Source organism: Clinocottus analis, unplaced genomic scaffold, assembly GCF_023055335.1.
Source record: "Clinocottus analis isolate CAN_PGR_092001 unplaced genomic scaffold, fCliAna1.0.p SCAF_5, whole genome shotgun sequence".
NCBI classification, from domain to species: Eukaryota; Metazoa; Chordata; class Actinopteri; order Perciformes; family Cottidae; genus Clinocottus; species Clinocottus analis.
In genome coordinates, this window is record NW_027176207.1 from 9,357,916 (window position 1) to 9,382,932 (window position 25,017).

Below are 25,017 nucleotides of genomic sequence, written 5' to 3' on the forward strand. Positions count from 1 at the left end.
CTTATCCCATTTATCATTCTGTCTTTATCTAATTGTAACGTAATAATGTCAAATAAACATATTTAGCAATTTGTTGCATGTCAACATGGACCAATAAAATACATTTTAAATCAATAAAAACAAGTACAATACTCAGTTTTGTATACAGTTTATTCAATTTTAGCAACACATTGTGTATATTGAAAATATTCCGATCTCATATTTAAATGTTTCCTTTTTTTAAGCGAGAATGGTTAAAAAAGTGCTAAAAAGTGTACTTACTCAAAACATACAATAAGCAAAGCAATCCCTTGGAAATTACAGAACAATTACAAATATGATGTAATTTAATGATTATTCAAATTATTTTTTATTTAAAAACACCATCTATTGTTTTTCTCACCCTTACACAAATAAGTAGACTTCAAAGTGTATGTTTTAGTGTTAGCATCAAAGAAAATGATAAACAATGGAAACAAATAACATTTGTGGACACAATGTTTTCATCACTTTCATTTCATCTCCCAACACGTCCCATTAGTTATTAAGAGAATATTGAAACGGAGAATCTGACCTTCATGTAAAAATAAAGAAACAATAAAACATGATGACGATATAAAACCACCGTTAAAAAAGGACCAACCTCTCCAGCTCTACTTGCTGCTGCAGTCGGAGCAGAGGATGTCTTTTCCCTTGGCTACGAAGCTCTTGTTGGACAGACTGAGGGAGCATTTCTTACAGTTGAAGCAGTATTCATGCCAGGAGCTGCCTTCATACTTCACCACGTTCACTCCTTTACCAAAACCTGAGCGCAGAGAAGGGGACAGATTGAGTTTATTCCAACCAATGCATTGTATTCTGTCTTGTATAACATTGGAGGTATGGGTCCCTTCATTCATATATCCTTATATGAGCGTGAACATCTCTGATTATGCTTTACTTGTAAAGAAGTCAGGAAAGTTAATGGAAGTTAAATGGATTCACAATCGCCATTGGCACAATTGTCCCAACTTGTACAAGTGAACTGAGTTGTTATCAAAGGAGCATCGATAGGAGCATAACATTTCAGTGCAACATATCTGCTTTTTGACTTTGCAAGTTGACAAAGAGCTTTCAAATGAGTGGCACACTGTGTGAGGCTGGACTGTTTTTTTATGTGCTACATATTAAAGAAACAGTATGAAAAAAAAGTGTCTGACCGGATAATGAAGGTTGCACATAACCCTAACCCTGGAGTGTGTGGATGCTTTTCTTTTACTCATTTTTGGATTAGTAACTCTGAACGGCATGCCATATTGTTTTAAACAACGTCAACAAGGAAAACAAATCTGCAGATTAAAAGGCGCTGAATTTTTGCCCTGTGTGACGTAACAAAATGTAAGTATGTGTTCATTTGACATGGACCTGTGATGGGGTTTTGGCAGCCGCTGCATTTCTTTGCCACGGAGGTCTTGTAGCAGTCGACACAGAAGACCTGGTCCTGGTGGTTGGTGAAGCTGGTCCCTGCCAGAGGTTTGGAGCAGGAGCTGCAAACAAAACAGTGGCTGTGCCACGGCTGGTCCTGGTAGTTCACTCCTCCAGAGGTGATAGCCTGGAGACAGATGGAAGAGAGCAGCTAAAGTATGAATAGTGATTATTGTTGTTTTTGTTATACCTGTTGCTTTTAGGAAAAATGATGCAGGTCTGTTTCCTGTTTGAGAAGTATGACCTTTTTGCAGCAGACGCAGTGCTTAGCAAACTTCTTGTCATAGCACGGGCTGCAGTAGACGTCACTTCCTTTGGAGAGGAAACTCAGAGATCCTATTGGTTGTTTACAGGTGAAACAGGTGAAGCATTCGTCGTGCCACGAGTTCCCTTTGTACTCCACACTCTCCGTACCTGCAGAACACGAGAGAAGAGTTGATGCTACTGCAGAGAAACAGGCAGTGAAGTAAAAGCTGCTTTTTTTGTTAGCGGTTTAATAACAATGTAGGTACTTTTGATGAATTTGTAAGTTCATTTCTTTTGAAATATATTTCCTCTATAATAACTTTTAAATCTTTACAACTACAATCACCAAAGTCAGTTGACCAAATGGCCAGTTTCTTCAGAAGTGCTTTTGAAAGTCTTTGTGCTTTTCTTCTAATCTGATGGGACAAAGTCAAGGTGTGCAGCTCATTCGTCTTACCAGCTGGTATGGCTTTATAGCAGCCGTGGCAGCGTGGAGCATCCTCTCTGGAGCAGCACTTCCCGCACATGATCCGATCGTCTTTGGTGCTGAAGGGCTCCTTGGCCAGAGGCTTGTAACACTTTGCACAACGGAAACACTCCTCATGCCAATACCGGCCCTTATGACTGAGCTCCTGGTGGAGATAAGCAGTTTGATGAGAGGGGAAATAAATGGACAGATCTGATAAGAAATGCATTAAAAAAATAAATAAATGGCAAGCTGATAACACACACACGCACCTTTGATTCCACAGGGATGGGTCGATGGCACTCGGCGCAGGAGTTGGCGCAGAACTTGGTGTGGCAGCGGACGCACACGGGCCTTCCTTCATTGCGGACGAACCTCTTCCCCCCGAGGTCCTCTCGGCAGTAGAAGCAGTGTGGGCTGTCCGCCATCGTCACTCCAAAGGGACGCTCGCAGCTAGAACAGACAAACAAATGGCATTTTCTTTATGTGTGTCTCATAAAAATACTAAAGTTTCACGTCTTTCCCACATCAAAGTTTTTTAAGAAGGTGACTTAAAGTCACCACACAGAGGTGCTGTTGATCCACTCTGGAGGACATTCAATTGAACAAAGCCATGATATTCACTGCTGCATGTTGCTGATTAGATGACTTTCTTTCTGACATAACAGTGCTGCTGAAATATTTGTTTTGTTTAAAAGCATGGCGAATCCTGTATTTTGATGATGGTAACTTAAAATGATATTTCAGATTCTGAATTTTGCACACACAAAGTAACTAATTTGCTCTCAGTGCTGTAAGTTGCCTAGTTACATTTCCCAAAAATATGGTTTGCATTAAAAAAACATTTTTCTCAAAACATCTAATGTTTTTTTTGGTGAAAATTATTTAAAAACTATAAATGTTGTACTCCATTTACCAAAACCTGCTACAATCATATTAATCAATCTGATCATAGTTGGGATAACTCAGACAAAGATTTCAAAAGGTGACAAAGTCCACAATCTTGAGTGTATCAAACCCAAGTCTAGGAGTATAGTCTAATTATTAACATTACACAGACACAGGTCTGTTGTACTTTTACTACAGTGTTTTCATTTTATGGTATTTCACACCTTTTACTTTTATTTAGTTCCAATATGTTGCGAAACTACCCAACAATGTATACGGTTGCACAAATTAGCTCCACCTCAACAAACTACGACATTAAAATACTGCTTACAAATAAATGTATCAATATGGCTTCAATAATATACAATAATCTCCCGTTCACATTTCTCTGTATAATGAGCACTTTAACGTTTGGTGCCTCTCGTAACTGTTGCTTACATGACTTCTGTAACTTGTAAAGGAGTATATTTGTACACTGTTGTTGGTGGTTTTACTGAAGTGAAGGGCCCGAATGCTCATTGCTGTCCACCTTCAACCAAAATTAAGTTCCAAAACTGGATCACACCTGATTATTAAATTCTAACTACAGCATGTCTGCAGCATCCTTGTCTCACTTTATTTATCACACACAATATATTCCAAAAATCACTCTCCTTAAAATACAACACTCATAAACTTCCTAAACATAGAACCAAAATCACCATGTTGATGACCGAAAGAGCGCTGATTACAGGCTCTGGTCCTCTGATGGTAAATGACGCCGGACGCGACGGCAAAATCACAGCGACATAAAAGGCCCCGAATGTGGATGAAGAGACGGCTGAAGTCAGTCCACGCCATTATTTCCCGCATCAAGTTCATGCTGGCTGACCGCGAGGAATTCTCCTAAACTGCTGCAAAAAGCTGTGTGTGTGTGTGTGTGTGTGTGTGTGTGAGAGAGAGAGAGTGTGTGTGCGTGCGTGTGTGTGAGAGAGAGGTGAATACATGAAGGAATGCCTGGTATGTTTAATGTGGTGAGATGTGGAACATTGACAACTCACACACGCACACACACACGCACACGCTTTTTTCGCGGACCACTCCCTTGAAGACCAACAAAACCACAAACTATAGCGTTCACCTCCTGGGCGGAGTGGCATGTCAGCACAGATTCAGGAGGAAGTTCTGGTTTTGGCACAGGAGCGACGTTACCACGAGGTTAGGCTGCGTACACACACCCTCAAATCCTCCCTTTTCTTGTGACTTTACTTCAACCCTCTGCAGAAAATCACAGGTGGATGACTCCTTTTCATAGTCGAGGGCCGACAGACATGGGATCTTTGATGGTAATACGCTTTTGGTGAAGTCATGGTGGTCTTTGTCCGTCGCAGCTGGACAGAGTCCTGGAACATGATCTGTGGGTCCAGGACTTGTACTGCAAGTTGTTCTAGTTATAAATTCCAACACTTAAACGTGTTATTTTAAAACCATGATTTGTTATGCCAAGGTTTTTGGTAAAAAATAGTTTAGTTTTTTGAGGATAAGTCTGAGTAAAGATGATGATGGTGGGTAACTGCAATTAGAGTCATGACCTTCACATTTGTCCCAGCAGTCTCTCCTTTTTTTGGACCACGAACAGCTATTATACAACATATAATAGCTGTTCAGCTAGGTCTGCCCCGCCAATATCCAATGTCTGAAGGGCTCTTTTTTCTGTAGTTTCAAACAAGAAGAAATACTGGAAATTGGTTTGAAAGTAAACCCAGAAGGAAAACATCAATCAAATTCATAACAAGGCCAAGCCAGTCCACGCTGGCTCTGTGTGGCGGCACTTGGCGGCTTTATGCTAACGTCAACAATAGACAACAGTACTGACACGCTGGTATTACGCATGATCATGTTTAGCTAAGGGTAATAAATATCATTAGCTTTGCAGCTATATGAATATTAAGTACTAAAAGTACATCATACATGGATGCACAACATTTTATTGCAATCAATAGTTGAGATATTTTAGTCTGGAAGTGTAGGACCATCAAAATATAAAATGTACAGTCCAAACGTTCTGTCGTTAAACGATGTGTTTTGGAATTATTTAGAGCGACTCTGAGGTTTTCTCCCCATTTTTCTTGTCACTTACTAGCCGAGGCACATGCTGACCCTTACTCATCAGATGACTTTACCGTTGACGTCCGTGTACACGATGAGCTGTTGCGACCTCGAGGATACTCACGCTCTGATGAAGCTTTACAACCGCAAACTAGAGACCTGGGACATTTAGACGATGTATGGCTTCATCAGAAATATTGACCACAAGAAAGTTTCTGAGCAGTTTTAACAGCGGAAGTTCTCACAATCCAATCGTTGAGATATGTACTTCTTGCAAAATTCTCCAGATGTCAAAAGCCTTGCTCATCTTGTGGTATTCTGATTCATGACCTTCTTATATACAGACTATGTTTATGACTACAACAGCTTGACATACGCTGGCTGGTGAGCTCTCTCTCAAATTCATCTTCAGATTTACAGCTATGCTTATTGTGTAGCATATACTGTTTTGTAACAGTACAGCTGATGTTAAAGGCGCTGCTGTTAAACAAGTTGATTAAATAACTTCTTTGTGGCGTTGTCTCCTCAAGAGACAATAAAGCTACAAACTGACACAGACCTCATGTTGAGTGGACATCCTTCACCCGTTCAGTGAGCTGTTACTTCATTACTTATTAATGGAAAACCAACGGCCGGTTTATTTGTTGGCTGGGAGAGGCGACTCATTCATCTTCACTGGAGGACAGCCAGTCCAGTCAGCCAAAGCTAAGGTCTGGTATTCACCTGTTATCTTTACTTCCTACCTCTCCTTAAACTAATACAGATGAATTGGAATAATTTTCTCTCCCTCCTCCTCTTGTTCTTCCTCCAAACTGCACTGGCAAACGCGGTCCTGTGTGACACTGCGTGAGTAGCCCACAGCTACAACTTACTATGTGGCTCTGAAGGCAATAACAATAACTCTTGGCTACCAGCATCATGAAAATGTTATCTGATAGCAGGAAAACAATGGCTGGCAGGAAGCGAGCCAGTATCCACGCAGGTCTGGAGGAAAAAAAATCAGGTTTCACTGACGTCAGACGTCTCTGAGGACAGTGCCTCTGCATGTCTTTACTTTGTTTTCCTGCAATAAACGTTCTCGCTGTGTCATGGCATGAAAGAACGTATACATCATTTTCTTGTATCTGCCAATACAAAACTTTGTTTGATTGCCATGGAAACAGTTAAATGGGAAATTAAGCCGTGTCACGCAGCGGCAGTGCCAAGGACAACTTTGAGTGTGTGTTCACCACAGACGTAAATCTGTTCATGAAGTGACATCATGGGGACTCGAAACCTGGATCCCATATGAATTAAAAATACAGTTATATGGTCAGGACTTGGCTTGTGGTTTCCTTAAGGGTTGAGCCGAGGAATCTAGTGGTTATGGTTCAAGGACAAGACTGGTGTTGTATAATAATCATTTCCTTTTTGTCAACAAATAAACTCAAACAGGAGTCTAACAAGCACTTGTTGGAGACACTATTTTCAGTCACAGATAAATACAATTCATTGTGTGTGTGTGTGTGTGTGTGTGTGTGTGTGTGTGTGTAAAACCACCATTGATTTAGTTTTAAGTTCTTCACTTGTTATTTCTTTTTCTATTGTCTACGCTCTCTCTGTCACACCTCTGTTAAGCTTTCCACCACCTGACTTTAACAATTAGATCTGCTGTTGGAGGTCTGTGGTGTAAAAATAAAACACAGCGAGGTGACATCATGCCATGTGGACGGGAGGAAAATCTTGCACACAGTTTATAATGCAGGGGGGATGATAAAGACAAAAAATAAAGTGAAAATAAAGTCACAAAGGAGAGAGAGAGAGAGAGAGAGAGAGAGAGAGAGAGAGAGAGAGAGAGAGAGAGAGAGAGAGATGGTCACATGGGCTCACCATGTGCTGCTTGAAGCCTGGAGAGAGAGAGATAAAAACAGGACATACGTGACCAGACAGACAAAAATAAAATGGTCTATATTTTTTTTGTTTGTCTGCGTGGAACAACCATCTGTGTGTGTGTGTGTGTGTGTGTGAGTGTGAGTGTGAGTGTGAGTGTGTGTGTGTGTGTGTGTGTGTGTGTGTGTGTGTGTGTGTGTGTTGGCATGAGCTTATCGCTGAAGAATGTAGCGGAAAACTGAGAAACAGGAAGTCTCCATCAGAACGGTGAAGTTGGCACAATTCAGCCACACACACAGGCACAGACACATGCACACACACACACACACACACACACACACACACACACACACATTTATCTAATGTACTGACTGTGTGCATTAACAACTCATTGAAGCTACAGATTCTTTCTGAACTCCGGTTACATTCAGTCTGAGCTGCAGGTGATCTTTGGCTCGTGTGGCGGCCGGTAGAAAATCTCTCATTAGGACTTCCTGGTGGTTTAAAAATAGATTATGGTTGAAACTATGAATTTCCCAAATATTGGTTTTAAATTCATCCACACCTGAGCTGTTTAATGCTTTAAATGTTTCTTCGACGTGTCTTCTCTTCATCTGTTTCAGCATATTATAACTGCAGTGTAGATTCTAAATTTGGAATAAAAAAGGTTAAAAGAGGTTACTTATTGTTTAAATGTCATGTTGTGGTGTTTGGGAACGAAATGACCTTTATATTGTATAAGTCTAACATGTTGTGGTTGTAACTTAATAATGGTCTTAAAATGATAACGTTAGGAAATCCTTTGATGGCTTAAACCAAAACCTCAGCAGTGAACAGTGAGCGCATTATCGAGCTATTTGTTTGTGTCTCACAAAGCAAGCCAAATAAAACATAAATTGGGGCCACAACCAACCAATTTTCTCAATTAATATAAAAAAGAAATGGTGAAAACAGCTTCAGAGCTCAAGGTGACGTGGTGACCCTGCTTTATGTGTCTCCAACAGTTCCAAACCCTAAAGAAGATAATTAACTTGCAAAAGCTTGAAAATGACTTTACGATTGATTGACTAACACACTTAATGCTTATTAATTTGCTTTCCTTTGACTAATCAACACCCTTAGTGCATTATTGCTGCAGCTATAAATACAATTTTGACTTTTTTGTCTTTCAGAATAAGGCAGAAATACACAGTAATGTTGAACTATCTTACAAAACGTAATCCACTGTCGATCAGCAAGAGATGCCTCAAGGGGGACCAATAATATTTGTTTCGCTTGACTTTGTTCTCCACCAAGTCATGAGAGATATATATCGGTCTCTTTAGCTGCCAAATGCTCCACTATGTATCAGAGACTTTTCCCAGAAAACAATAGAGGGGACACAGTAAGAGTGAAGCAAACAGTAAAGTAGACGCCTTCAAACCCAACATTAAGAACGGAGAGATGCTAAAAAGGTCGAAGGGAGCGTCTTTTGATCCATCAGTAAGATGAGAATATTGAGAACAGCAGCTTTAAAGACCACTGCATCTCCCATCATGGCTCAACTTCAGCAACATCCCACTGGGAGCATTCCCCCTTCTGTTCCAGTCCTGCCAGCTCAAAAATAAACACACAATATCAGCATTTGAAACTGAGCAGCGAGTTCAGATAAACAGTTGCACTCCCCATCAGCCGACAAAGAAAGATAATAGTTTTCTTTGGCTCCGGTGAGGCACATTCCAGACCGAGGAACGGAGCCGACACAACACATCTGAGAGCGAGGAGGAGAAACGCAGCATGTCTCACTACACCAATACAGGCAGGATGGTTTTACCAGAAGCTGCTGGTTTGCCGTACTTCAATCTCTCTTCAGCTGAGTGAAACACTCCTTCTGTCTCTGCACTCATATTCTGTTCTTGCCTTGATTCAGTAACTGAGATGTCTTTGAGAACAGAGCAGCTGACAAAACAGGACCCCTCAGCAGCAGCAATGTGGCCAATTTCCATGCCCATGAGTATCCATGACATTTTGTCTGTGCGTGTTCGCCACATTGATTCCTCATCATTCCTGTTGGAGCCACACTGAAGGTCCAAAGCTACATTTAATGCTAAAATGACCTAATGGGACATTTGAGCCTTCAGTTCTGTCTTAAGTGCTTGTTTGCTTCCAAAATTTCCCTTCATAAATCTCCAACCAACCAAATCCCTGAAAATCTCAGTTTGTAACCATTCTCCCAGATTCTAAGCCTAACATCATAAACCACACAAAACCCTGACTTGAACTGAACCATTTCTAAATGAGTGCCAAACATGACCATTTAGAAATAATATACATACACTTTCATTCAGGAGACCGAGCACCAGATCATTTACCATCATTTAACCGTTAAACCACAGGGCTGAACGAACTCCCAGATGAGTGCCAGATAAAAAGGAAAAAGCGACGTAGTCGTGTGTCTTAGTTAGGCTAGCACAAGTCTCCAGAACAACGTCAATAGTTTTGATTTTACAAGTCTCAACTCTACAACTCTGAAGGGATAAAACTGGATTCTCACAAAAGATATTCATTTGGTCTTTGATGATGGAGAGCAGTGTCTAACATGGAGCTCCAAAATCTCCCAAAGACGTCCGTTTAGCTTGAGATCTGGTGACTGAAGACATAGCATTTATGATTGTTTTCATGCCTCGAGTGAGGAACCATCTGTGTTTGTTAAGTTTCTCCACTCTTTTAAAATGTTCGCCCATCTGTTACTATTTAGAAGATTAAAGACGTAGTTTCTTAGCTGACAGAAGATATGTCTCTTGTTGAGACTTAGAGGACAAGATGGATTCCATCCTTGTGTCTGTGCGTTAAATATGACGCTACAGTCAGGAGACTGGCTCGCTCAGCAGACAGACTGGAAACAGCTTTAGCCGAGCTCAGTGGGAAGGTAACAACATTTGCCCACAGTACCAGCTCCAAAGCTCTTGTGAAATCTTGTTTGCTTATTCTGTGTAAAAAGAAAAGTGTGAAAGTTGTGGTTTTACCAGTCGCCTCTGGTTGCCTGGCAAGTTTTGGGTGGCGACAAGACTCCAGGAAGTCACTGCTTCAGGCCAAGAAAAAGACAATTTATACACTTTTGTACAGATGAAACAAATGAGATGTAATCTATACAATATATATTTAATTGTTGAGCTTAAGATGTGCTATTTTGTTGTTGCCTTTGTACAAAGTCATGCACAGCATCCTGTTTATTAGATAGATGTATGAGTCGAATCAATCCTACAGTAACTAAAAAATTATAATTTGTAAATTCCAAAACAAAATAACTTTTTTTAAATATCATAACATTTAATTGGTTGTGCAGCTGCTGCCCATTTTCTTGTAGATGTCCTCGAGCGCCTTCGTTATCGATAGCTTTACCTCCTTCCACAAAAGCTTTTTTCTGTCAGTTTCAATATCAGGGCATTCAAACACTGCAGGCTTTAATGACCGCAGGGGAAATATAATAACCTGCCAAGTTTACCTGTCAAAACATATTTAACCTTCATGTTGTCAGAGCACTAAAACTGCTGAGCTGCATTAAAAAACCTCCAATAAAACATGGTGTGTACCATTGGGGATGAATAAACAGAAAAACACAGCGTCTGAACTCACATTCTATCCTATTTTAGTCACGACGGGAAAAACACAACAGGGAGTTACCGTGACATCAAGTCAGACAAATTGCAAAAGGTTTTATGAGCCTGTGATGTATTTTATGGGACTGAGCTCATAGTAATTTCTTAAACATGCAGGCACCATCTTGTGTGTGTGTGCATGTGTGCATGTGCGTGTGTGTCAGTCAGTTCTGTGTGTTTATGCATGTGCAGTAGTGCATGTTGTTGGAAATTACTGTAATACTGCAAGTACTTCTATATGACTGTTAAAATCAGCAACTTTTATCCAAACGTTTACCCCAGTTGCAACATCCGTGACACGATGTTTCCTTCTGTAATCTTAAAATGTCTCCTTCCTCTTTCTGAATAATCTGAGTTTTCTACATCATAAGGGTTGCAGTCACACAATCTGCTGTTACTCCCTGTGTGTAAAAGAGAAAGTTTTATCTCATAAAGATCCTGCGTTTACTTCACAACCACTTGCAGAGTAATGACAACTGGTGGAGCCAACACTGAAGTCAAGTGTGTGCGTGTGCACATACACACACGTATACACGCGCGCGCGCACACACGCACACACAGGACAATGAAAAATAGCAGTAGCCTATAGGAATTTTAATTGACCTCCGTGATGCATTTTTTAGCCTCAGTGGTTTCATCACACTGAGTTAAAAAAAAAAAAAGTAGACTTCCTAACTGGAAACAGATTTCAGGAGCAGCCCAGGCTTCACAAGTCAGCGTGTAACCGTAGCTCTCTCTCCCTCACACACACGCACACGCACACACGCACACACACACACACACACACATACACACAGACAACGCCCCAGACGGACTTTAGGGACTTGTTTCCTCTCTGGACATGAAAAATTCTGCGATTGAAATGTGCACAAAAATCCTAAAATGTGTGAGAGATGAACAGAGGGACGTGCCAGGCGACTGCACGTGTGTGAGCGGGACACGCTGTATGCGGGGCCACACATTACAAGCAATAACGTTGATAACGGTCACATCATTAACAATGCACTGATACAATATAGTGAAAGTGTCGCGCGCGTGTTGGCAACATTTCCATCACCCAACTCTTCAAGCGCAAACGGCCGAGCAGCGCAGCGGCAGCCAAACTGGTTTAAAAGTCAGAACAAGTCTCAGGAGACGGAGGTTTCGTGAGTCTGCGTCCAGACTGCGGACCGTAAACACACTCACCGGGTTCAGGGTGATGACTGCGGCGCTCGCGGACCTGTGCGCGGGGAGGCAGCGGGTGTCGGCTTTAACCCGGGACCCTCGCGCGAAGAAGTACTGACATCTGCGGCTGCGTCAAGCTGGACGTAGGACAACTGGGACTGGAAACAGGATGTTGTGCCTTCAAAGTAAGAGCATCCGCTTGAGTCATCAAAATCAAAGTGAATGCGACGTTCACTCACACACTCGTGATACTCGGTGCTGTGAGTAATGGCAGTGTTACCAGTTTATAGCATGATTTGAGTAAAACAAAAATAGTGAATGTTCATTATAAAAATTAAAAAAAAAATGAATATTCATCTTTGACTTTGGAAATAGTTGGCCCGCAAAGTCCGTGCTTCAATTGCACTTGATTATCTATATGAAAAGTATGTTTTTTTGTTGTTGAAAGAATGAATGTTGGAAGTGATGTGAAAGAAATGGAAGGTGAGATTATTTAAGATTTAATGGCTTAATGACAAAGAGCAACAGTAAACAGGGTACAACCTGTATAATCTGAAAGAGATTATTTGCAAGAATTGTTTTTATTATCTTCAGGTAGGCTACAATTGCAGATGTCAGACAGACACTGATATTAAATCAGGACTACACAGGGAACAATCTTTTGAATCAGAAATTATTTCCCCCTCAAAAGTTCACATTTGAAAAACATTCACACATAGACTTTGCAGGTGTACTTTTCACAAATACAACTGTCACTAAGCATTTCTACAGACAGTAGAAACGTAAACATTTTCAGATTTTTTGTTTTAGTTGCTGTGCAGTTCATTTTTTCAAAATTCCCATATAAACATAGTATATGTTTGTTTACGGTTCAATAACATTTAAACAATAAAAAGATACCTTAATGATAGAAATAATGTCAATTTACTTGTCCTCTTGATAGTTATGCAGAATCTCAAACCTCTTATTAAGAATAACATTTAGCATTAAAAGACAACTCAAGTGCAGGTTGACACAGTTCAACGCACTTTTGAACATTTGAAAATGGTATTTCTTTCAGGTATGAATTTCTACCTCTTAAAATCACCCAGCAGAAAACAGCACAAACAAGGTTAACTATGGAGATGAAACATCTCTCACTGAGGTGGGAACAGAATATACAGTTTTGGTTGCCAAACAAGGAACAGAAAACACTGCATTGGTAAAAGGTCAGAGGCATCTTCCTGTGTTTTTCTTAACCTTAGAATATGAGGCTTCTTGTTGAATTCATTCAGAATACATATTCCATCATTTTTCTCTCCAATAAATATTAGTGATACGTATTTCCCATTAATAACAGTACAATGCTTGAGTGTGCACTCATTTGGGATCTCCACCTACTGGCCTAATTATACTGGGAGAACAATATTCAACGTCAAACAAAGGATTTTCTGTCATATAAAAACCAAGAAAGAAAATTTTACTGCACATTAGCAAATCAAAATATGTACAAAATCTACATTAAATAATTGAATTTCTGAATAGGCACTTTAAGTCAAAACAGTTCAGCCAGCCCTCAGTCATCTTTGATGATACGACATCACAAAGAACACGGCAGTTCCTTTTGTTGTTGTTTTTTTAAAGAAGATTAAATCAGATGAAGACCCAGAACAGACATTATCCCTGATAACCACATCAGTAGATTTGGACAATATCAATCTGACATCATCCACACAAACTTATAAAATTTACACACACAGGGAAGCTATAGTTTTCAATAAAGTCGAAGGATCTGCTACAGAACAGGAAGGAGATACTTTAACACACCCACGGTAAAGAACACACTCCTGGGGTGAGTATCCACCTCCCTCATGACTTTCTTACTGTGCGACGCCGCTCGTGCGGGAAGAGTTGTAGTGCTTTGTTAAGGAAAAGGTTAGTAACAGCCTTTCACCAGATAGCAGCCCTATTTTCAAACCAAGCAAGATAATCTATTATGTCAAGAAACAATAAATAAATAATAAATAAACAAAATAAATCATTGTATAAATAGATTTTTTTTTTGTTACATAAATAAAAGAAAGTAGTAAAAGAAGTAAAAGACGAAAAGAGGCAGGCAGTGCTCAAATTAAATTCAGGGTAGTAGCGACGCTCCTGGACTCTGTTGTAGAGCAGTTTGATTTTTTAGGGCCGAATGGTGTCTTCTTACAATCTTGTAGCACATTTTTGTTTCCATCAACATGAAAAACTCCTAATACTGTTTCCATCAGAGGCGTCAATGTCCTCCTTTAGTAGTTCCCACCTCGGCCAATCACCTTCTCCACATATGAACTTTGAGAGGGAGACAAACAATCTGGTTACTTACCAGTCCGTGGACAGATGAGTAACATAAGTAATGTGGCTGCCGTGTGAATATTCTTTGATACCACTGAATGTTAGTAAGTGCCTGTAAAATCTGCTTAATGAGACTGTAGGTTATCTCACAAATACTAGTAGGAAGCTAGACACACACAGGTCCTGTGGTCCGGATCAACTTCACCACAAAGAAACGGGTAAACTGCATCTGTTCCATTTAGAGCTCTCGCCATAAAGTCAAAAGGAGTGGGGGCTTTTATAGAGCGTAGATAACCACAGTAGTACCAACGTAGGAGGAAATGAAGCCCCGTTTCATTAAGCTTCCCCAAATGTGCATCTTCTAAGTAACCTTTAGCCTTGAGCTGCCCTTGATTTACAATATCTTACATGTAGTGCATTCACATTCAAGATTACACTAATGCACATAAATGAGTTAAATCAAGCACTCCGGAAGTCTGTCACCAAACTGGGCCTATTTGAAAACCATTTTAGAGAGCTGGTCCCGTCCACATGGCCACTTACATGAAGCAGTTGGTTTTACAAAAAGCAAATAAGCTAACAGATGCCAATTTCTTGTGAATTCAAATGAGATGATTTGTGATTTTTTGTTTTGTTTTTAAGGTGAAAACCACAAACTCCATCCTGATAGTGTAAACCTTCTTACAGTCTGTGCCTGCGGGGTTCAGAGCATGGCGGGGAGGGAGGCGGGGGCAAGGTGACGGTGGTCGGGGGCTCCACCGGGTCATCCATGGGCAGGACCAGGCGGGTGCCCCTGATAGCCACTTCATGTTCTGCTAAGGCGAGCTCGTGGTCCAGACCTTCATCAGACGCTCTTGTGCCGGAGGAGCGGTTGATGGTGCGGCCGGATGCGTCCATGCTGACAGTGACGTCGGCGTACATGGAGCTCACGCTGGCATCATTTAGGATGAAGTCAGAGTCATCGTCGTGGAGTCGGCCTTCGTTCTGGAGATTGTAAAGAGGAGGGAAAAAAATATATAAAAAGCAAGAAAAGCAAGAAAAGCAAGAGGAATTAAAAGATTGCTTTTGCACAAAAGTAGACGAATATGCACATTTCACAAGTTACTTTTATTTGACCTTTATTTGACCTTTACCAGATAAAATCAGTTGAGAACCAATTCTCATTTACAATTGATGACCCGTTAGGATTCCTGAATAATTCTTTAAATACATAGATAAAGGCTAATCAGTAAATATCCATGTATTTTAGATGGTCCAGAAGTTACTGATTGGGTCTTTTACAAGTGAAACGTTAACTGTGATACATTATGCTGTGTCCAAACCTCATAAGCCTGTGGGCTGGTGAGGCATCGGGCCAGCGGTCCACAGCAAGTAGGCATCGTAGCAGTGAGAGGAGGGCCGCTGTGCGTCAGGAGGGGCTTCAGGTAGCTGGAGAAAAAAAACTTGTGTCAAGGATTATTAACAGTTTTTACAACACTTACATTCAATGTAACCATCATCAGTGACTTATCTGTGCACGCTGTCCACAAAGATGAAGTTACTGGGGTATATGTCTTACAGTTTGGAAAGAGCGCCCCCTGGTGTCCCACATTGAATCAAGCATCCACAGATCTGAAGGGAGGATCTTCAATAGGTGATGGCTCAAAGGATACTTGTGGTCGAAGTTATACCAGATCCTGAAGGGCCAGGCGCTCTCATGTTTGGTGTTCCTCCGCTGGGATCCATCCAACACGGCTGAATTCTGTTCAGAAAAAAAACATTTAGTTTTAGGGATATCAACTTGACAAAGCAACCAAAATAGATACAATTTTATAAACAAGAGAGTTTAATCTGTGCTAAATACTTACAGAGTGATCTTGATCGGAGTCCACGCCTACCCTGTAAGAGAAAAGGTATCAGCAGTGACTTTGAGAGAAAAACAATCGATGGACGGAGTGAAACAAATGCATACAAACGGATGCACAGCCTTACGGTATGCTCATAAAGGACAGCATGGGCGTGGTGCCTCCTCCACAGACCCAGACAGTGAAGAAGACGATTAGGAGGGTAGTTGAAAACATCATCTGGCGGGCATAAGTCGCTGTGTCCCTGATCGAAAGAGCAAAGGTCATCGCCCCACGCAGTCCTGGAGGGGACGGATAACGAGAGTGCGAGGTTGAGAAACTGTGTGTGTGTTTCACTAAAAGACAGCGAGGGTGGTGAGCATTTTTTTATTCATCATTAACTCAAGAAAAGCCACAACATATATTTAACTTAATGTTGCTGTTCTTCGGTTAATTCTTTCCTTTCCACTGCACATTAGTTGGCAAGATGAACCCACATAGTGTGCTGATGCAGGTGTTGTTTCTCTCAGGGCTGGTGGAATGGAAACAATTATGTGCACTGTAGTGGAGGGGACTTCCATTAATAGCTAGTTTCAAATGTAAATGTCAGCTGACGTAAGAGCTGTTATCCTTAATGTTACTGTATCTAAGTAGGTGTTGATGGTCTAGAGGGAGGCTACTGTGTTTTTAACAACAGGGTTTAACCATCCTTTCCACAGATTTAATGGAACCAGGTTCCAGCTAGAAAGTAGTTAATTCATTTTCGTCAAAGCCTGAGAAACTTAAAATGATTCATTAGTTGACATCGGAGACTTTACTGTCACAGCTCTGTACCTGCAAACATCATGACGTGCTGAAATTTGGATCCAATTTTGTTCTTGCGGCCCAGGTTGAGCAGGAAAGACAAAGGGTAGATGTTGGCAGCTCTGCCCAGAAACACAGCTACCTGGACAAGGAAGGTCAAGGACACAACAAACAGTGACACAGCAGCTGGGATGGAACATAATCGTGGGTAGATGGTAGTCTCAAAATGCGTTGACTAATCAGTCTTTCAAATGTTGCTGTTATTCTTTGGCTCCTTCAATCACTGAAACTTTCTTTAAAACACACATACTGTATGAATACACTATTATTATCAGCATATGCAGTTGAAAATAGTCCATTACAATTATTTTTTTTGAAGTAAGAAATCAAAACATTTATTATATTTATGTGCAACACCAATCATCTCTAGATAACCAATCGTCTCTGCAACATCCGAGAAGCCCGAACACCGATCAGAGTAAAAGGATACAAAGGCTCCGACGATGAACATAGGGTTAAAGACGTGTGACTGGAAGGAGAAGAGAGTCAGACCCATGTAGGAGAAGATGAAGTTCTCTGCCAGGAAGTTCAGCAGCTCAAACAACTGATGGGAAAGAGACAAACATTCATTCATCATTGATAACTGAAAACGAGAAATTTGCATTGCTTTCAAGTTACTTTGGTGGCAAGGTGTCATGGAAAAAGTGTCTGTTAAACTTTGCATGCCCTTTAGTTGTGAGATGAGTCGCGATGGGATTAGTGCCTAATGTTACCTGCATCGTCTAATTTAAAGACAAAATGTTTTACACATCGAGTTATTACATTGGTAATATAAAAATATTCTTGCGCGATAAAATCATCCTTAATGATCGGACTAAAAACAGAGAAGGAACCAGAATGGAGGTAAGATTTACATCTAAATAAATTGAGTAAAAGTGACAAAAGACATGTGATTGTACATCACCTGTTTGGTTCTGTCCTGAGAGTCAGGGGAGAGATTGTTGAAGGTGTAGTGAGCCTGAGTGATCCCACAGAACAGCACAGCCACGACGCCTGAATAAAAACAAACATACACAGATGTCACTTCATAATCCCTCCAAACCCATTGAATTATACTTCACTGAAGGGCGTCAAAAGTATTTAAAATCAGCTTTACTTTCATGAAATGTGGATATAAGAGCAGCAAACGTTATGGCGAAATACATTACACGTTTATTTAGGAGTCTAAACAGGTGTGTACACAGTTGTACCTGTGAACCCGCAGGCCTCGGCTAAGAGGAAGGTGCTCCAGGACATGAGGAAGAAGAGAGCCGTTTCCAGCAAGGGGAAGTCCCTCAGCTTAGTGAACTTGGTGACGTGAGGAAGACTGTAAGTCAAGGAACAAAACAAGAGGTAGCCCACACACAGCCGACCTGCAGTGTACAAATGGAAATGAGGAAAGAAAGACATCACTGTAGAAACTGTATGAGGTAAAAAACATCGTTCTATCTTCTTGTGCATGGACACAATTCAGGCTACTCTTACTGGAACAACAGCAGCTTTTGTGGTTCCAGGTCTAATAAGACTTGAAGCTGACCATACAATGATTGAACAGCAGCAACTTAAATGAGTAATATAATCTCTTTTTTTAAACCCTGTAGTGTTATTCTGTTGCTGCCTACTTGCCTATCTGTCATGTCTAATGTTGCACCTTCCACCAAGGAAAATGCCTCGTTTGTGACAACATTCCTGGCAAATAAACATTTTTTGATTCTGATTCTGATTCATACCGGTGCATAGACAAGTGTATTATGTAATGGCGAGCAACGGGTGAAAGGATATGAGAGCCGTCATGAATCCAGTGGCCACTCCAAGGGCAAAGGATCCACTAAAGACACCAAGGAAGACGCCGAAAGATTTCAACATGGCCATGGCCTCAAAGCTGTGGCTGTTGTCTCCTGCAGGCTGGTACGCCCCAATGGAGCTGAAGGGCAGACAGACAGAGTATACGAGCAAATAAAAATATTGACGTGGAAAAAGGAAATAGGCAGTTACTAATAATTGAGACAGGGGAACGGGTTACATGTTAACCACATGCTTTCATAAAGAAACAGATATGTCAAAGCCAGGCATCAAATCAAACCTGCAGCAACCCAAATCCAATAATGGCTGATATCAACAGCCTGGTGTTTATCTGATTTTGTATGAATTTAGAAGATTTTGTTTTCAACTGAAAAAAGGCAGCACAAGACTTAAAACACATGGACTGGAGTTGGGTTAAACAGTCACAAAAAGGGAGGAAGTTAGGATTGTGCATGCTTAATTCCAATTGGATCTTGGATTTCTCAAAACCATCCCAATATCCAATTGACATCCAATAAGAATCTTAATAAGTATAAAAAAAACTTATTGTTGGAATTAATTTTAATCTTTTTTATAATACATTATGAACATACTGATAATGCATTATAATGTGACTGTAAGTCAAAAGGTCAGTGAGTAACTAGCAATTATGAAGTATTATGATACCTGACCTTATGAGTCATTATAAAATGTTCTATAATGTGTTAGGTTTATTGTTGTAAAGCATTATGAATATGTTTGAGTGTGCTTATAACTATAATTATGCAGCGCTAGAAGCTTATTATAACGCAGTATAACTATGTTTGTGACATTTCAGACACAGAAATCATAGAAAGGGTTGGCAAACAGTGTATTAAGGTTCTAGCCATGAAGAGTGGTGCCCAAATGACATCAAAACCAACAACGTTGATCAGTAGCGCTAATATTCATCAGTAATAAGCATGTTACTCTCTATAAAGCGTAACGAAAAAGTGACAAACCAGACAAAGAATGGATATGAAAGGGTAGCAGGGGACATCGGTGATCATCCTAATGGTTGGTGGTTCAAGGCTACGTTCTATCTAAAGAATATGCATCACAGCAACTGAGTTGAGGATCAGGTTCTAACCCTATAACTCTGGCAGCACAAGCACTCAAACAGCCCACCCACCCACCGGGGAGTGAATGTCTGGTTTTCTCCCAGCCATTCCTCCTCTCCCTCTGGCCAGACTGGGCCACCATCACCTGGGGAGCGCATAGCTCCAGCCCCCCGTCTACTCTGCTTCTCCAAGCGGAGGAGAACGCTGCATACATACGTACAGGTAGGCGGTGAATGACACGGACAGGTGAAGGAAGGCAAGCAGTGAAATGACAGGGACTGACGTTAGTATAAGTGTCCATTCATATGCAATGTACAACACATAAAGCTGAAGACTCACAACAGTGCAGGTCATTAACACAGAACTAGAAATTGAGAGGATAGGTTCACATTTAAGTCTATCTCAAAGCAATACTTACATGCTAATAGGAATTTATTTATCCTGTCCATACTGGCATGTCGATATTTTGATGCAATTCTAATTCAAGTGATGATAATTAAAATCCACAGCCATCGTGCTGTGTAAAAATGTACTTACAACTTCAACAAATCAAACGGTTTGAATATCTTTCAAAGTCAGTCTTTTAGTTTAGTTACAGGCAACTAATAACTCATGAAATATGCACAGTGTTTTGAGACAGACTTATAAAAATGTTAAACAATCTTTTAATGTGAAACTACTGTTGCTGTGATTAAATAGAAGTGGACAACAACACTGTTGTTGCTGCGTGGGCTGTGTGTGTACATATATCTGCAATGTGTAATCAATCAAAGCTTACGAAGAGAGCACGATGGCCACAGCATCATTGAGGACACTCTCGCCAAAGAGTAAAGCATACAGGTCCACATCTACTTTTAGCTCATTGAAGATAGCCAGCACCGTCACTGAGGCACAAAGGAGAAAATTAAAAATGCACTTCAGAGTATCAGACACACAATGACAGTGCTATAGGACAGGAGCGCAAGAAAGGCCTCAAACAGAAAGACTATCTAACAGCTGAAAGCTAATATAACACGACCTACCTGGGTCTGTTGCTGAAACAATGGCCCCAAAGAAGAGGCAGTCAGTAAAGTAGAAATCTCCCCCGAGCTGGCCCACAGCTTTCATGAAGGACACTAAGCCATACATGATCAGCCTAGGAGGAAAGAAGAATGTGTTCAAGTCAAGACACTGGCTGCAATTGCCCATTCAACAAGCTGATCAAGTAAAAGCAGAGAACATCTCCAATCCGTTACTCTATTTCAGTCTGAATGTATGTATTCAAGAAATTAACAAATGACGTACCCAATAACAAAGCAGGAGATAACTGTTCCAATGAAAGCATAGGCCAGGATGGAGCCGATGTTTCTGAAAAAATGTCTCTGGGAAAGAAAATGTCACAGATGTATTCAAACAGAGGCTGTCCAGTTCCAGTAGCTGGGCCCATAAAGACAAATATCACAATGATCACAAGAAATATCTCAATATGTTTGCAAGTGTGTATGTGGAAAAACAATCGAAGAAAAATAACAAAGGCCTAATAATACATTTTAAAAAAACGCATATTCTAAAGACCTTATTTGTAAATAATCTGAATCTTTAAGTTACATAATTAGTGTGTTATAACTTCAAGTCCTCTCACCCTTTTCAGACTGTAGCCGGCGTGAAAGATGATGGGAGGCAGCAAAATGTTGAAAAACACTTCGGGATCAAAGGTCACCTTAAGACAGAGCGTAAGTTATCAACCAATTATATCAGTTTGTGTATGCAAACTATTAAATTAAGATAATTTGACTGCCAAGATTTTTATCAACTCATGATTATGCTGAGATATATGTAAAAGTTTGTAAAAGCGGTTTATCATACTATGAGACATATTTTCTCCCATTTGGCACTTGCCAGCTGTTACTTTCATACAAGAAGGGCACACACACAAAACAAACTACAACTTACACCCTCCACTAAATCCCCCATCTGTTCACCCCCTTGCCTTTCTCAGCATCTCATCGTCCTGCACTTGGTGACCTTTGCCACGGCTGACTTCCCCCTTCAGAGTGTACTCGTAGAATCGCCCACTGACGTTGACCAACAGGGTAGCAGGACTGGCATTGACGGCACAACCGAGGATCACGTCACTCGTGTTCTGGGGCACATGGACGCCAAAACGCAGGATCACACCCACCAGCACGCCTTCAGGGAAGAAGAGGGAGAGAGAGAAAGGGAGTGAAGAAAAAGCAGTTAGTCGGGGATCTGTAGTACATTATAATAGCAATTTATATACAGTGGCATTGATCAAAATACATGGCTGCTTCACAGAAATGAAAAATAAATGGCTTTAAAATTTTGCAGGGGGGCAATGGGATTGCTTGTGTGATTCCTTGTTCCATTTAAAAACACAGCTTTTTATTAGGTGGCTGTGCCAAAGACTTGAATTAGAATCGGGTCTTACAATAAACAAACAATAACCGGGATAAGTGAATTATTATTGTTAGTTGAGAAGAAATGGGATGATCTATATAACCAATTCAAAGTTGCTCCTCACTGGGTGCTGAAATGACTTGTGGTCCAATTAGGCCAAGGGGTGAGTAGCTTTTTTTCCAGCTGTTTTGTTATATTTACTTAGCAATTAACCTAACTAGTTAATGAGAGAGGTGACCATCCACTCGAACAAAAAAAACAACAACAAAATGTCAATTCCACAACCCCAATCTGGTTGAAGTTTGTAAGTATTGTGGACAGTGCATACTGGACATATAGTATTCCTCTTAAATGCGAACACATGTGCTTATACATATTATTCCCCAGGTATCCTCTCCAATGTATCTTGGCATCGGAAAATAATAATATTAATAATAATAATAATAATAATAATAACAACAACAACAACAACAACAATAAAAGCGGCATCAAAGCCAGCTCGCGGCGCCGCTCCGCTGATCAGTCAACGTGACCTCAGAGGTCTTACCGTATATCATGGCGAGTCCCGTTTCGTGCAGGAACCTAAATCTCCGGTGTTTGAACAACCATATTGTTAAAATGGTGAGCGTGAGGAGCATTATGAATATGAGCAGATAGGCGCTGTCCTGTCGGTGGCTTTCCTCCGCCAGCCTCTCTGTGGCGACGTTGTCCATCGCGTTGCTCTCGCCTTGGCTACCGACGAGCAACAATGTCAACAGAAAAGACAACAACTGAAGCGCCTTCGACGGTTTAACACCAAGAAGGCTTCTCGGTGTGAATCCCATTGTGGTTTTCTGTGAAACAGTTACATTTGCCGTTGAATTAGTAACGGTTTTGATGGGAAACTATAGTGCTGAGACGAGAAACGGCCGAATGACGGCTTCTTCCGCAGTCGTTATCAAAACATTGTAACTTCCGGTTCTTCAAAATAAAGGTCAGCCCACGACTACGCGTAGTTATGACACTAAACAGCGACACTTTTCGCTCTTCACAGGTGGACGTTAGTTACCATTACACAGGCTAATGTTGCACAAAGTAAATAATTAACACAAACTAACAAACAATAAAACTAATAACATTATAAACATGATATCATATTGAAAAAATAACGATTATGACAGTTAAAGAGAAACTGAAATTGATTTTGCGGAAATTATTTTCATAGACCCTATATGTTGTGTAACTTCAATAAACATTATATAATTGTCACACCAACAGATCATACTAATTGCAGTGGTGAACGTCATTGTGTGTATAACACAAGGTGGTTGTCCATCATCATAACCTTTTTTATATACATACATATACTTTATCGATGAGAATGCACAATATGACATAAAAGGATCAAAGGAATCAAATGAACAAGTATTTACATTTTTTGGTGTATGTGTTAATCAGTTTACAATAGTAATGAAAAAATCACAGGAAAGTAAAGCAAACAAACAAAGATCATCACAAACTTAAATGAAACATGTATCTGTCCCACTTTTGTCGAAGAGGACGTTCCTTTTTTATGTTCATGTGTTTAGAGTCTGTATAAACAAGCTTCCACAATTGATCATTCAAGTTTTCATGTAAGTCACATCTGCAGGAAAAAGTAATGACGCAAGCCTGCTTATCAGTCTTATCGCCTAATCATGACACACAGGCCCTCCTTCACACGCAGAATCGTATTCACAGTAAAGGGTTGCAAGGATCAATATCTTCCGAGGTCTAATTTTTTTGTTTTGTTTTGGAGTTTCTGCTTTGGAAAGTTGATACTTTTACTCAATAAATCAAAGTAAACATTTACTTCACTTTATCAAGTATGTGTGCAGTGACACTACACAACTGGCAAAAGTAAATGAGACCACATGGGACACATTTCAGGACCAGTGACCAGTTTGCTTTCAGTACTGTATATAAAAAGGAGAAAAATGGAAAGTGATTTGCTTTGTCGAAAACTTGAGAACTACTCTTCTTCAAATATTTGAATATTGTTCAACTCCTCATGCACGCACATTGTCATTGTATTCATTTTAGCAGGATTTCTCTGACTTGGCCTTGATTATGCTGCAGATGTACATATGTGCACTATAATAAGATAGTCCTTACATTATTTTTCTTAATTACCTTTGATATAATATCAATAATATATACATATTTAGTTCCAGTATTTAATTTGTACATGTAAGTATTTACGTAATGAATGATAACATAGAGCTCACCATTTGGAGATGGGCAAAAAGGCCTCTACATTGTTTTTGTTAAAAAAAATCTAACATTTGAAAATCAAAATAAAACCACAGTGACAAACAAGAAAGCTGAGAAAAGCTTCTTTACAAAAAGTTAATCAGATGTGACGGTTGAGTGCTGGTATTGATATACACATACATTCAGAAACATTTGTTTGTATCTAAAATAAAGGTAGTCCACGTGTCTTTTATTATTAAAGAAGATTTAGCAGTTTGCATGTGTGTTGCTGTCTACAGATGTAGGTATAACTTCTCAATCTTTATTTCTGAAACAGTTTCCTCTGACAGGAAACAAAACCCACACAACTCAACTTTGGAACAGCACAACCAAAAAGAGTGAAACTTATCTGGTATCACATGACTTTGTCACACAGAAAGTGTGACAAAGTCATGTGATAGCTCCTTATTTCTCGTGTTAAAAGGACAGATAAGGACAAATATGCTGTCCATCTCACCAATTTTACTTGAATTCAAAACGTTGTTGTGCACATTTTGATTGACATTTTGATTCTGTCATAAGCAAAATACACAAGGCACAATTTTCCAAATAATAAGACAAAACAGCTAGGTTTATTCAGAATCTCAATATATAAGCACAGAAATATCAAAAGCATGATGTGGAATTGTCTTACTTTGTCTTTATATTGCAAATAAATTATGATGGTTCATGGTTTGAAATTAAAT

General features: G+C 40.1%; 2 protein-coding genes across 2 annotated transcripts; both read right to left on the minus strand.

Annotated features, from left to right (window-relative positions):
- Nucleotides 1-194: 194 nt before the first annotated feature.
- LOC137802511 (four and a half LIM domains protein 1-like) lies at nt 195-11,919 on the minus strand. Its single transcript, XM_068600440.1, has 6 exons — nt 11,824-11,919; nt 2,428-2,608; nt 2,147-2,321; nt 1,688-1,857; nt 1,384-1,570; nt 195-784 (listed from the first exon to the last, which is right to left on the minus strand). Exons 2-6 carry the CDS (start codon nt 2,581-2,583, stop codon nt 633-635), a joined length of 840 nt encoding a protein of 279 aa, XP_068456541.1. The 5' UTR covers nt 2,584-2,608; nt 11,824-11,919; the 3' UTR covers nt 195-632.
- A 445-nt stretch (nt 11,920-12,364) lies between these two features.
- LOC137802436 (sodium/hydrogen exchanger 6-like) lies at nt 12,365-22,985 on the minus strand. The gene is made up of 16 exons (XM_068600291.1): nt 22,608-22,985; nt 21,633-21,832; nt 21,285-21,362; nt 20,948-21,024; nt 20,686-20,798; nt 20,442-20,547; nt 18,564-18,705; nt 17,993-18,098; nt 17,707-17,795; nt 17,233-17,346; nt 16,773-16,884; nt 16,087-16,240; nt 15,963-15,993; nt 15,768-15,856; nt 15,438-15,543; nt 12,365-15,099 (listed from the first exon to the last, which is right to left on the minus strand). Exons 1-16 carry the CDS (start codon nt 22,882-22,884, stop codon nt 14,797-14,799), a joined length of 2,097 nt encoding a protein of 698 aa, XP_068456392.1. The 5' UTR covers nt 22,885-22,985; the 3' UTR covers nt 12,365-14,796.
- Nucleotides 22,986-25,017: the final 2,032 nt, after the last annotated feature.

Bases quoted from the DNA above. Each gene is read 5' to 3' on its own strand.
- LOC137802511 (XM_068600440.1), bottom strand. From the start codon at position 2,583: ATGGCGGACAGCCCACACTGCTTCTACTGCCGAGAGGACCTCGGGGGG. The intron at 2,322-2,427 runs GTGCGTGTGTGT...TATCTCCACCAG, and splicing joins CCATCCCTGTGGAATCAAAG to GAGCTCAGTCATAAGGGCCG. The intron at 1,858-2,146 runs GTAAGACGAATG...CGTGTTCTGCAG, and splicing joins CTATAAAGCCATACCAGCTG to GTACGGAGAGTGTGGAGTAC.
- LOC137802436 (XM_068600291.1), bottom strand. From the start codon at position 22,884: ATGGGATTCACACCGAGAAGCCTTCTTGGTGTTAAACCGTCGAAGGCG. The intron at 17,347-17,706 runs GTGATGTACAAT...CTTTCCCATCAG, and splicing joins CTCAGGACAGAACCAAACAG to TTGTTTGAGCTGCTGAACTT. The intron at 15,100-15,437 runs GTTTGGACACAG...TACAATCTCCAG, and splicing joins CCAGCCCACAGGCTTATGAG to AACGAAGGCCGACTCCACGA.